This window comes from Gymnodraco acuticeps, unplaced genomic scaffold, assembly GCF_902827175.1.
Source record: "Gymnodraco acuticeps unplaced genomic scaffold, fGymAcu1.1, whole genome shotgun sequence".
In the NCBI taxonomy this organism is placed as follows: domain Eukaryota; kingdom Metazoa; phylum Chordata; class Actinopteri; order Perciformes; family Bathydraconidae; genus Gymnodraco; species Gymnodraco acuticeps.
In genome coordinates, this window is record NW_022990233.1 from 329,324 (window position 1) to 343,122 (window position 13,799).

The following is a 13,799-nucleotide window of genomic DNA, read 5'->3' on the forward strand; positions in this document are numbered from 1 at the left end:
TCTCATACTGCCTGTGCTGCAGCACCTCTTTTCACCCTCTGTCTGAAACCAGAGCCCAGTCTGCTCTGATTGGTTAGCTGGCCGGCTCTGTTGTGAATGGTCGACCACTTAGAGATGTCCCGCCCCTTAGCCTATCACGTACAATGTGTTGGAGCGCTAGCCAATAGTACAATGGAGAAGTTTGAGGCAGGGAGGGGAGTGTGTGGGAGGGAACACAGGGATTTTAGCCTTTGCAGACCATTGACATGCACTAAAACTATACAACACACTACAGGAAAGGGAAAGCCTCTTTAAATATGGAGATTCCCTTCGCAGCACTAGATGGCAGTCTTTTTCCATAAAGTGTGTATTTCTCCTCACCACAGAGTTGCCCTCTGGACTTTGCACAGGACACAAGTTGTGTTCAAGTAGTTACAGTCCTCTTCTTTATGCAAACCTCTGCAAAAAGCACATAATCAATAGATACTAACTGTAGTAAACAAGATAACATACAACATAGAGAATTGACTGAAAGGCAGCTGTCATTGTGTTTACATCGTGTTGTTATTGCAGTTTTCTTTTGATTCTCGCACAGACTAACACTAATACTTGCCCCAGATATTTAATTTCATGCCGTCCTCTCCTGGGTGAAGTGTGAACATGTGATGTGTATAAGTCAGTATTTACAGTTCTGCCAGTATAAAATGGACCGAGTGTTGAGCAGCCAGCCGGCGTCTAATCTTAGCCTGACCTTTAATTCCCCTCTCTGACCTTAAGCTGAGAGCAGAGGGTGAGAGCGGCATGCACTCGGGGCTGTGGTCCTTCAGATACGCCGGACAACTGGACCGCAGCCATGAAACACAGAGCAGCCCGGCCTCCTGTTACAATAGCAACACCGTTTCTGCTGGAATAAGTCAATGAATGTCTGTGGCGCAGCTAGATAACAATGTGTTCCCAGTGATGGAACTTATTAAAGTACATATACCCAACTACTGTACTTTTATTGAGGTACTTTTCTGAGTGTTTTCATTTGATGCTACTTTACATTCCTCCACTACACTTTGGAAGCCAGTAAATATAATTCAACTTATTCGTAAACTTTGACATATAATTATATGAAAAAGAATCCAGCAGTTGCATGCAAAAGTTTTAAAATGAGGTCGAACTTAATGACTCAATAAAATACATTTATTCAAGTAATGCACTAAACTATTTAGATGAATACACAAAATATAATCAAAGAACATTTTAAAAATAGCTTAAACTGACCTCAGTGATCTCCTGGTGAAGTTTAAAAGCTGCACGGCAATATAGTATTAAAATACACTCCTCCTCTACAAGCTGCACAATTTAGGTGATTAACAACATTTCAATGCAATAACATAACAAAGGTTTTGTTTTTAATACGGCTATAGTGCAGAATGTGCGCTTGTGTGTACTTTATATATACTTTTAGTGGAACAGAGTCTGTCTACTCAGTTGTTTGACTATTCTTACTGGTGTCAAATATCTTCTTCCCCCTCTTGTTTTAACAATTTAAATCACCCTCTGAGTGCTTACTTTACAAACGTCTGTTTCAAGAGAAAAAAGTCAAAATAAACTCTGACATGTTCAGGCCTTGTCATATTCTGTGTTTAATGAATAGAGGTTTCATTTAGCATCAGAGAAACACGTTGCCAAGACTAAGTGCAGCACTTTCCAGATAAAGGAAATTAACGTTCTTTAGCATTTAGCTTCGGTTTGATATTTCTAATGAACCTGACAGAGACTCAAACAGCCCGCCTCTTCACATGCGTGACGAAGAGTTCACGTTGAGTAACTTAAAGTCAACTTTTCACTCTGATGCAGAGGTGGAGGGAGACGGTCTGAAAGTGAAGGGTCATGGTCTTTGGACATTAAATGTCACAGTGGAAAAGACAGAGATCTGATCCTTAGTGTGACTGTATTCACTGAGAAGGTCAGTGGGTTACCCCTCTCTGTTTTCAGTCCACTATCTGAGGACTTTAATATATATATCTAAACTAGGAAGGTGGCAACACACGCAAAAAACTACGTTCTGAAGCTAAAATAATGTCAATATAAGCTAAATATTTCCGAGAAGTAAAAAGCCTTCCACAGTTTTAGACTCACATGCAGTTGCAGAGGGCAGCTTGCATGTTGCAGACTGACCTTGACATTCAGAGGGGCGTGGCCATGAGAGGGGACCATTGAGCGGGCGCGGCCTCAATCTCCGGTCAATCATAAAACCACACCGACACACTCTGCTCTACCTCACTCTCACCCGGAGTCAAGACGGACTGAGGCATCTCACAAACGGTAAATACCTCTAACAACAAAATCATTTTACACAGGGATAGAGAGGGGAGCTGCAAGGCCTCACACACACACACTCAACAAACACTCACACAAGTCCTGATTTAGATCAGCTGGGGACAATCTGCATGAGCTCAATTGAACAGAGGTTTGAAGTAAATCTAGTCATAAAATTCATAGAAATTCACTTTGCTTATCTCTTGTTTTAACATGTAGAAGTGTTGTTTATGAGCATGTAAACTTGTTTTTTTTAGTGCAGATTAACTTTCAGGGATTGCAGATTTACACTAGCGTGGCCTGTGTTGTGGAATACTTTTGCATGTTCATTTGCACTCTTTGCGTATCCCTTACAAGCTGCCCCTCACTAAGTAGAAACGTATTTATGGCATCGTAAATATATGTGATCATAAATGGTGGTTGTTCACTTATTAACAGGATGTATTGTGTTTCCTCTCTCCTTCCAGAAGACTAGCACACCCCAGGCAAAATGGTGAAAGTTGGAGTTAACGGGTAAGAGTTCATTTTCACCCACGCAATCCAAATAAGACACACACTCTGCACCCCAAATCACCGTAACACTGCTCACCTGTGCACACAGCGAGCATAAAACAGATCGACCTAATGCTGCCTTTAGTTCAATGTACTCAATTATTGAAGCTTATTTATTAGTTTGATAAACATTGATAAAGTATTGTTAAACACATACACACTTTAACCTACATTTTCTCAGAAAAACATGCATTTGAGTGAACAAATGTTTTTACTTGAGTTAAAAGCCTATACAAATAACTAAGAAATAAAAAAACAAGGTCAAGTTATCAGAATTGCATCAAATCAAAATGAGGAGGTAGAAAAGTGTTTCAAAAGTGCACAAAAAGACAATGTTAGTTAGCCCCAAACTGCTACATCTATCAATACATGGGAATTTAGGAAGATTATATGTAGTCTTGTGTCTATAGGATATCACTGAATTAGTCTTGGAAATACAATTTGTTCTACTGCATGTTGATTAGTAAATACAGTTAAGATATTAAGCTAATAACATTTTTAGTGGAGTGTTTTAATGCTGTGATACCGAGTGTTTATATGGCTCAGTGTGGGGGAATAACTCTTTGTTGAATAATAAAATGAGTCCAAGCTTCAGTCTCTCTGTGATAATATAAATAGTGACACAGCAGCTGAGAGGACAAATGTTTGGTGAGGCCGGACAGGCTCAGATCCACAGGGGGCTGTCTCATGTTGCTCTTGAACTTTGGCCCCTCAGCAGATAACAGAGTGGGCAGTTGCTCGGACACGGGGGTCAGCGGGGGATGGGTTTTCTGACGTCTGAAGCTTGTAACAGAATTGTAAATGTTATTGAACGCTCACAATGTGACGTTAGAAGAGCTCCCTATCTGTGGCATTATCTCTCCCCTCCCCCAGACAGAGTGTATCTGTGCCAGGATTTTGGACCCGCGGTTAAAAAGTAACTCAGACGCTGATCAAACACTGCAGCAGGATTACCACATTCATCAGAGCTTCATTCAGACTTTAGCCTCCAGAGAGGGGTGTGTGTCTTTGTGAGCTGTGTGTGTGAGCTGTGCAACACACACCTCCCGCTGCCCCTCCTCCTAAACCCTGGCCTTTCTCCGCCTGCAGTCGCGGGTCTCCTGGGGACTTGATGCATTGCATGGGGGGAAAAAAATTAGGAAATACATCAGAACCAAAAAAAACGTTATTAGTCCCGAAGAGGGTAGACGGTGTATATAAAAGGAAGTAGGCTGTGTATATAAAAGGAAGTAGGCTAACATATTAAAAGGGGGAAAACATGAGCCCAATAAGTACTTACACTTTAGCTGTTTTAGGTATATTTTGATGGAAATGCATTTGTTCATTAAGAACGATTTTAAACAATATTTTTACATTTTGTCTTGCTACTTTAACCTTAGTAAAAGCACCTCGTCCACCCCTGGAAAATAAGTAGCAGCATAATCAAAGTGAGTGTGTTAAAGTGTCTATTTAAAAACCCCAGTGCTACATCTTAATTTCAGACTCTCACAATCGACTGCAGCTTCTTTCATTGTTACTCTGAGACTCAACCATGATCATTTCACACAGGGAGGTTTTTAATCCGAGTTGCATGGTTCCATACCTCCATCTAGAGGCCACACTCACAAACAACTCTGTTCATTTTTCAGATTCGGCCGCATCGGTCGTCTGGTGACCCGCGCCGCCTTCACCTCAAAGAAGGTGGAGGTCGTGGCCATCAATGACCCCTTCATCGACCTGGAGTACATGGTGAGTGAGGGACAATTAAGGACATTGGGATCAGAGTTTAAGATAAACAGCCCTCACATGCAGTGGTGGAACTTGAATTGACTCAATACTATATTTAAGTAACATTTTGAGGTACTTTACCTTAGTGTTTTCCATTTCATGCTTCACTACTACTACGATATTTATGTGAGTTTTAGTTGCATTATAGATTCAGATTTGTTGCAACAAAATATTAATCAGCTAAAATGTAGACTTAACATTTCGTTATCAGTAAAGATATCCAGCTGCAGTATACAAAGTAAGGACCTTTATCTGTAACGGAGTATTTCTGCAATTTAGTTTTACTGCTTTAACTCAAAATCTGTACTTATAAACTTGAAGTGATTGTTGAAGGCTTTTTGTTCAGTTATCCTCCAGGAAGAGACTTAATAGTACACGTAGAATATAATCTATTTTGGTCAGCTGTGGAAACTACCTCCCTCTTCATCTATTCTTCACTTTTCCTCTCTTAGGTCTACATGTTCAAGTATGACTCCACCCACGGACGCTTCAAGGGTGAGGTCTCCATAGACGGCGATAAGCTGGTCATCGATGGACACAAGATCACCGTTTTCCACGAGTGAGTTCACGATGTGGAAAGCATTTTAGTATAATTACACTTTCAAACATTAGGGAAATCTAAAATGTTTCTCTTCTTGTGTCTGTTTCCAGGAGGGACCCCGCTAACATTAAATGGGGCGATGCTGGTGCTGATTACGTGGTTGAGTCCACCGGTGTGTTCACCACCATCGAGAAGGCCTCTGTACGTATCTCTTGACTTAAATGTGGAAAAAGCAGCTAAAACATGGCATGTATGTACAATGAAGTGACTTATTTGACGAGGAATATTTAAAGTTCAGTTAAAATGAAAGACTCGGGTGGAATGCCTAAGTAATGGGAGATCAGCATTTTGATACACAACCCTTAGAATGACAGAGTCAACAGTAAAAATGTCATTCACAGTAACATCTTCGTGTATCTCAACAAAGACAGTATGGCACCCTTAACAATTCATTGTGAGGCACTTCCTATTATGAAAAAATACATGATATTCTGATTTGAATACCCATTTTCTTTTAACTTTTTGAATGCGTTACGTGTCGTGCATTTAGCCGGAAAGGACTTGCATTAAATACTGTTTTGAAAAACTCATTTCAGGCTCACTTGAAGGGCGGTGCCAAGAGAGTCGTCATCTCCGCACCCAGCGCCGACGCTCCCATGTTCGTGATGGGCGTCAACCACGAGAAGTACGACAACTCCCACAAGGTCGTCAGGTAAGAAGGAGAAAGTCTTTGATGTTTTTGTATATTTAAGGGGTTTTAAATTCAGTTTTTATAGTTGATGTGTATTATTGAGCATTTAGCCATTGTACGTCTGCTCTTGATGTGTAAACAATTGAGCTTTTTTTAAAGAATACTAAAATGTTTTAGCTGATAGTAAAGTAGTCTACCCAAGTTCAATTTTGAGGTACTTTTACATTGCCTGCTACTTTTTTCTCTTACAAACCAATACATATAACAGTCAAATATTGTACTTTTTACTCCACTACATCATTTATTAACTTGGATTACTTGAAATATGTGGATTTATACAACAAAATTAGTATACTAGTTTCCCTTTTGCCTTTAGATCTGCAATATACATTTGCGGCTGTAATGCAGCGTTCATTTCCCCGCTGCGGCACAAATAACAGATTTCAGACATTCCAACCTTTTGAAAGCAGGACTTTTACTTTTACCTTGTTGTGTTTACTTTAACTTTAATAAAATACAGTAAACTCATGTTTCTTTATTCTCTCCACAGCAACGCTTCCTGCACCACCAACTGCCTGGCCCCCCTGGCAAAGGTCATCAACGACAACTTCGTCATCATTGAGGGTCTGATGGTGAGGAAACAACCCCTGAAACCACAAAAAATGATATTGTCATTATAAGTATCTTATTAAGTTAGAGGGGGGGGGGGGGGGGTGGTTATGGCATATTTACTCTATGGATTACATTAATGCACAATGTACAACAATATCCGTTTTCTTTTCCGATTACTGACAATTTTTATTCCATTTCTATGTAAATACTGTTACCTTTTAATTAGGGCCGGGACTTTAACGCGTTAATTAAGATTAATTAATTACACAAAAATTAACGCGTTAAAAAAATTAACGCATTTTAATCGCACTTATTTTTGCACCGCGGAACGTTTCTCACTGGATGAGTTTCAGGCGTACCGATTATACTGGAGCACCAACTAACGTTCATGACTTCAGACAACAACAAACCACAGTGAACAACAGTGGGAAATGTTGTTTTAAAAAACGGACGGATGGAAGCGTCGATAAGAGCACGGTTGTGTGCAGATTATGCAAAAAGGAATTCGCATATCACCGCAGCACATCAAGCCTCAAGTATCACCTCAATGCAAAACATATAGCAGCTAGCGTGGACGTTAGCCTCTTTTATCGCGTTCACACCAAAAAGAGCCGGTACTAAAATTAGTTCATGAGAACCTTTTTACCCCCACGAAAGTCCCTGCTAGAGAGCAGGGACTTTCGTACGGCTCTCTTGTGAGAAAATAGCTATATTTCTGATTGGCTGGGCGGATTGCAAACCACGCCCCGTAAAACTCCCAAAAAAGTTTTGTGAAGCCGCCATTTTATTATCCTCGCATTAGCATTATTAGCATTAGCCCAGCGCAGAAACGCGGAGAGACTAACTTATGGCAACACAACATAAAACATGGGAGCGGTGGAGATGAGGAGGTGTCGGCGTTCTGTCGATTTACTCGGAAGGCTTCAGTAGAAGCTGCTGGGAGTCCCAGCAGCTTCTACTGAAGCCTTCCCCAACTCCGGGGACTTCCGGCCGGGGACTTTGGGCGGCAGTATACGCCGTGAAGTGGTTTGCGGCCTGCCAGTAAACCCAAAGCAGAAGAAGTGACGTCAGCGGCTTCATTTGCCTAATCCACCCCCAGGTTCAAAGAGTTCTCATGAACTAAGTTCTCATGAACCTTTGTGGGAAAAGTACTGCGGCGTGAATGCGCCTAATGGTATACTAAATCCATGTGAAAAAAATTGCTTCTCACTGTTCTTAGGTCAAATATTTATATGTGATTAAAAATGCGATTAATTAATTACAAAGCCTCTAATTAATTAGATTAATTTTTTTAATCGAGTCCCGGCCCTACTTTTAATATTATTCTAGTTTTCTATCTGTTTTTAAATCTCTTTTTGTATACACCACGACGTGGAGTCAAATTCCTCGTACGTGTCAACCTACCTGGTGATAAACCTGATTGTGATTTAACCCTCTTCCTTCTGACCCTCAGAGCACAGTTCACGCCATCACCGCCACCCAGAAGACGGTGGACGGGCCCTCCGGTAAACTGTGGAGGGACGGCCGCGGAGCGAGTCAGAACATCATCCCCGCCTCCACCGGCGCCGCCAAGGCCGTCGGGAAGGTCATCCCTGAGCTCAACGGGTCAGTTTATTTGTTTATAGCAGGGGGTCCAAACTTTTCTCTCCGAGGGCCAAATAGAGAAAAATATACTAAGGGCTGGGAACTAGAGATTTATTGCCTCATCAGTTAAGTTGGCAAAATCAATCAAATGTAGGTAAGTAATGCTTGATACTTGAACAAAATCACAGCGTTCCATACGGTTTAATTTTTCTTTTATTAAAACATGAATACTGTGTATATTTGTACATGTTTAAGAAGTACAATATATAAAACAAGGCTCATTTGCGGGCCATATTACATTATACTTTTTGAACTTGCTGAGGTTCGATTTAAAATGGCCTGCGGGCCGCATTTGGCCCCCGGGCCGTAGTTTGGACACCCCTGGTTTGTAGTGTCGTGGACAGTCCCCATTAATCAACTGTCACAAAGACAGTAAATGGGGCAGCTTTCGCCAACATTGCTAATTTCCAGCTGTTGCCAGATGATAATGGACACCCTTAAAATCACAATGCATGCAGGTGCAGGAACCCTTGCTCTATTGAGTGTTGTTGTATTAACCACTCGATGTGTAGAGTCTTTAGTTCTTGACCTAACCTATAGAACAGTATTTATTTTTGTTGGATTTAAAGAAATGTTATTGTTGCAGAGCTTTAAAAAAATAAAGACACCCCTTCCATTTGTAGTTAATTGGGTCATATTCTTTTACCAATCCCTTGTAATATGTTTCAAAATGTCTATTATAGGAATGTTATTTAACTGTCGGTTTGTGTTTTACAGTAAGATTACCGGCATGGCTTTCCGTGTCCCGACCCCCAACGTGTCCGTGGTTGACCTGACCGTCCGTCTGGAGAAACCCGTGAGTGATTACACACGTTCATGACCTTTAAACAAACTCAAATTAACTGTATATCTGGTTATTTGATTTTTATCCTACTGTCCACACATGTAATGAAAATAACCAAACAAGCAATGACTATTCCCTTAAAGCAAGTATTTTGCATATAGACTACGGTGCTCATGTAATTTTATTTTGAGCAAATCTCCTATAACCAGTTCTTCTGACATGAATCTGTATTAATTGTTGAAAATAGTCTCCAACAAGTCTATCATTTACACTAGTTGGACTAATACTTGCTTACAATTGTTCACAAAATGTCATCAAAGTACTCCCCCTTGCTTCATGTTGTAGTAAAACATACCTTGCCAACTGCCAAACAACAGAGATATATATACACACACACACACACACACACACACACACACACACACACGGGCATGTGTTGTATATGTACAATAACATATTTTCTTTTTTTAACAGGCCAAATACGAAGACATCAAGAAGGTTGTGAAGGCCGCAGCTGATGGACCCATGAAGGGCATTCTGGGATACACAGAGGACCAGGTATGTGTTTCTCTCTCTATAAATGATACTTTAAAACTGCGTTTGGATCAATATTCTTTAAACGTTAACTCCCCTCTTCCTCCAGGTCGTCTCCACAGACTTCAACGGTGACCTCCACTCCTCCATCTTTGATGCTGGCGCTGGCATCGCCCTCAACGACCACTTCGTCAAGCTGGTCGCATGGTACGTGTCGTCGCTCTCTATTTAAGCCACTATAGACGCCTTTTTTAAATGGAAATGTTCAAAGAGTTATCTTTCAAGTTATTAATGTCACTCGCCGTGGTGACGACTTGTGAGGCTGGCTTGATGTTATGCAGCTCGTACGGTTAATACAAATAAAATAGTTGCCAAACACATTCAAAAGGCAAAACACCCATATAATGAAAAGCAAACTTAGAGAGTCGTTCTTTCTGTGAGATGATAACGTTGAGAAGTGTAATGGTTAGGAACTTCGTTTGCATCTACCAGATACTGTAGGCTTGCCCATATCTGTGTTTCTTTCTGGAGTGGTGCATTGATGTGTTTTTAGACCGGCACAGAAGTTTGCAATAGGATTTTTCATTGTATTATGGAAATGATGATTCTTGCATGTTTCATTCAGCAGAAAAGGCTCCACTTTTGAACACCGCTTTATGATATTTGAAGGCTAAATACAATCACCAGTACAAATATAATGTTAGGCTATAAACAAACCACAACACGGTCACATGATTCACGTCACCACCGCTAAGCTAAAGGCGGCTAATGTTTGGCGTGACGGAACGTAGCAGTCTCAACAGTTGTTTCTAAGACGCACAAAAAGCTTCACACACTGAACACTTCTTCAAATTGTGTTTAAAAACAGATGTTATTTCAGGCCTAACCACACACTCGTAAAAAAAATAAAACCTATGACGTCGAGACAAAGGAACAGGAAGTTGTAAAATGCTGACTCATTGTTTAAGGACTCATTCCTGCACCGCTCTATACCCTGGCGCCTTGGGAATTGTAGTCTTATACTCCATTGCCAGTTAATTGCGTTTACCAACCTTTTCTCCACGAAACCGGGAAAAGAACTGTCTCTAACCTTCAGCACAACTTCATAACCCAATATCTATTTCCAGCTGCATTTTGACTCGTTTTTGTTTCTTCCTGACCAGGTACGACAACGAGTTCGCCTACAGCAACCGTGTGTGTGACCTGATGGCTCACATGTCCACCAAGGAGTAAAGAAACATCTGTTGCTCATCACTGCACTACCCCCCCCACGTCGCCTGACACCAGAGTTATACATGCACAATGATGCGTTGTGTCTTTATGACTGGTTCCTTCAAAAACAGCAAACCCCCATCTGATGCCTGAGGAAAGGTCCCACAGAGGGAAGATGAAAAAGATTCAAATTGGTGACCAATTACTTTTTTGTATGTGTTAAATTCCCTGTTCTGTTCTTGTGTGAGATGAAGTGAGAGTGTCTGTCTGCGGCGCTTCTTCGGTGCTGCACTCAGTGGTGAAATAAAAAGTCCCGTTTGTGAGAATCCCTCGCCTCTTTTCTCATCACTGCACATCTTAAAAAAAACATCCACCACCGGGATAATGCTGATATCGGCAGATGGGTTTCTATATGGGTCAGTGACTTTAGCAAACCCTATCGATGCATCTCATTGAGGGAAGACATTGACGGCTCCTAATTTGGGCAACAACCCATTCTTGCGCAACAACATTGCTAAAGCGGTCACATGAGCCATTCTTAAAGACAATTGTGCTGAAGTCCTGTTCAATACATAGAGTATTGGACAAAAGCTCACTAAAATGGTTCAATATGATTGTTTTATCAATGACTCTTGCGTGTGATTTTCTCTCTGAAGTGTCAAATTATTTAAAATGTTTCTTTCAAATTTCCTCCCTAATTGATCAGTCTCGGTCACTTGTCGGAGTCAGCTGCTCGTCAACACAAAGTATTAGCTTACATGACGCCACATATTTATACAGGAATATGCTTAATAAAGGGAATAGTGTATAGGAAGTTTAATGTTTAACTAAACCTATATAAGCTATGTGTTCTGCCCTCCTGCTTCTACCAATTGGGTTTTCTGGTAACTGGTGTATCAATTCTGTCTTGAAATACAATTTGAAAACTTAATCAATTCTCTTTTAAATGGTTCACCAAGTGTGAGAATATCGATAGCTTTAAAGCAATGTTTTCCCTGTCAGATCAAGACCGATGGGATTATTGATCGCTCCAATTACACCCTCCAACAGGTGCCTTTTTATATAAATATTTTAGCAGCCATTACAAATGAAAGAGATCAGAAATACAAACTGAAATAATGGATGTTACTTTAATTGGTGACAAGGAGAAGATCGATCATGCATCACGGTTCACTTTCAGCCACTAATGCCCTTTAATCTAACAGCCACTGGATCAGATCGCATGTTTTACACACAGATGATTGCAATATATTCAAATGTCTTCACAGAGACGATATGGAGATATAAGGTGGGACAGAGATCAAGGATCCTTAAGCTCCCCCCCCCCCCCCAAACATTTGTCTCCCTCTCTCTGTTTGTGTGTGTCTCCTGCTGATCATTTCCAAACCACATTGTCAACAGCAGATGTTTCTCTCCTGATAATTACCACATGGATTTACAGAGAAAGCGTTCAGAATGAGACGAAAATAAATACGATGCAATCTTTGCATTAAATTCCCGCTGAGAGACCGAAGAGGCGGACAACTGGAGGAGAGGAAGGTGAGCTGGGATGCTTTTGAATGTATCGACAGGTTTCCAGCAGGTTAGCGTATCAAGGATGGAGAGAATATGCCGATGGAAAGTTTACAAATATATATCTTTGGAGGGATTTTAGTCACTTTTTCATTTTTCATGATATAACTGTCAATTGAGTTTTTTTATTGTTGAGTTTTTGACCCTTTTGACCCTCATGACTCTCAGCTGACTGCCTTCCGGGAGAAACTCCTGCCAAGTAATTGAGAAAAGGGTCTTTGCTTCCCCCCTGCTTTTTACACAATTGGTCGTAAACAAACCTTTACTTATTAATAATAAGTTTATAGACCCTCAGATGTTTAAGTCACAGAAAAGTGTCAGGGAATAATTGGCCCTGCATGTCCTCCTCCTTCGTCCTCTCTGACGCATCTAGATGCCCAACCACTATCTACCACCAGTGTAGCACCCTTGAAAAACATCATTTCTGAGTTTTGACCATTTTAAATGCTTTATATATAATATGTAAAAATGTTTATATGTCTGCAATATGGACATTAGAGTTTAAGTATACATTCAGATCTAAATGAGGAAAATCACTGAATTAGAGGGTAATCAAAGAATAGTAAACTTTATGATAATCGAAGGATCCAATGTGTTTTTAAACGGAGCAGAAATATAACTAGCCCCCACTTCAAGTATCTTGGAGTCATAATGGACTCGAACTTGACTTTTAAGAAACGTAAGAAAGTATCCAATACCATTAAATTCAACTTGCAAAATGTTAAACAAATGAGACCTTTCTTAACTGTCAATGCTGCAAAGTCAGACCTCCATTGTGTGATTCTATCCCACATTGAATACTGTTTGACAAACTGGTCGTTTGCTTGTGCCACAAACCTGAAACCCATAGAACAGCTAAGAGAGCTATCCAGGTGTTTGACAGAAAGCCACATTCATACCACCACTGTACCATCCTAGAGAAAAACAAGGTGTCTTGAGTTTTGACAATTTTAAGTCTTTTAAAAGTATGTGCTTTATTTATAAATGTTTACATGGACTGCCCCCCCCCCACCCCCCCCCCCCCCCCCCCCCCCCCCCCCCCCCCCCTTAGGGGAATTCATCCACAAGAAACACACTGGATGCTGCACTAGGTCAGAAACCAGAGGAGACTGTGAAGTCCACCGCAGACGGACCACTTTTGGACAAAATGTCCTCTCCGTTAAAGGCAGCTCTTTGTGGAATAGCCTCCCAACTCAGATACTGGATTGTCCCACTCTTTAAAAGTCAACTCAAAGAATGGTTGAGAAACAAACAGACGTGCGATCACCGCTAAATGCACTTTAACACAGGGGCATCTCCTCCTGCACTTTAGGTAGCTCTTGTATCTTCTCTTGCACTTAATATATCGTTGCTGCAGTATATTGTATTACCATGTGGTAAATGCTGATGTGCTGCTCAGGCTCTTTTGCACTTTTTGCATATCATGTATTTGTTCTTAAATGTGTTATGTGAGGGACTGCGGATGGAAAGTAGCTCAAAGCTAAATCCGGCATATTGACGCTTGGCACATTTATTGTTTTAAGCGTTCATTAATGTGAACTGTCCCTGCCAAATAAACGATTAAAATAAATTAAATTAAATAAGGAGGGGCTGCCCTAGCA

General features: G+C 40.8%; 1 protein-coding gene across 1 annotated transcript; it reads left to right on the forward strand.

Moving 5' to 3' along the window:
* The first annotated feature begins 2,200 nt into the window (after nucleotides 1-2,200).
* gapdh (glyceraldehyde-3-phosphate dehydrogenase) lies at nucleotides 2,201-10,954 on the forward strand. Its single transcript, XM_034218927.1, has 12 exons — nucleotides 2,201-2,295; nucleotides 2,757-2,802; nucleotides 4,470-4,569; nucleotides 5,061-5,167; nucleotides 5,260-5,350; nucleotides 5,746-5,861; nucleotides 6,391-6,472; nucleotides 7,906-8,057; nucleotides 8,814-8,892; nucleotides 9,355-9,438; nucleotides 9,524-9,621; nucleotides 10,578-10,954. Exons 2-12 carry the CDS (start codon nucleotides 2,780-2,782, stop codon nucleotides 10,645-10,647), a joined length of 1,002 nt encoding a protein of 333 aa, XP_034074818.1. The 5' UTR covers nucleotides 2,201-2,295; nucleotides 2,757-2,779; the 3' UTR covers nucleotides 10,648-10,954.
* The last annotated feature ends 2,845 nt before the right edge of the window (nucleotides 10,955-13,799 follow it).

What these genes read in the sequence shown, in the direction of transcription:
- gapdh (XM_034218927.1), top strand. Translation starts at nt 2,780, where the DNA reads ATGGTGAAAGTTGGAGTTAACGG. An exon ending in CCACCATCGAGAAGGCCTCT is followed by an intron (nt 5,351 to 5,745) that starts GTACGTATCTCT and finishes AACTCATTTCAG; the next exon opens with GCTCACTTGAAGGGCGGTGC. An exon ending in CCGTCCGTCTGGAGAAACCC is followed by an intron (nt 8,893 to 9,354) that starts GTGAGTGATTAC and finishes TTTTTTTAACAG; the next exon opens with GCCAAATACGAAGACATCAA.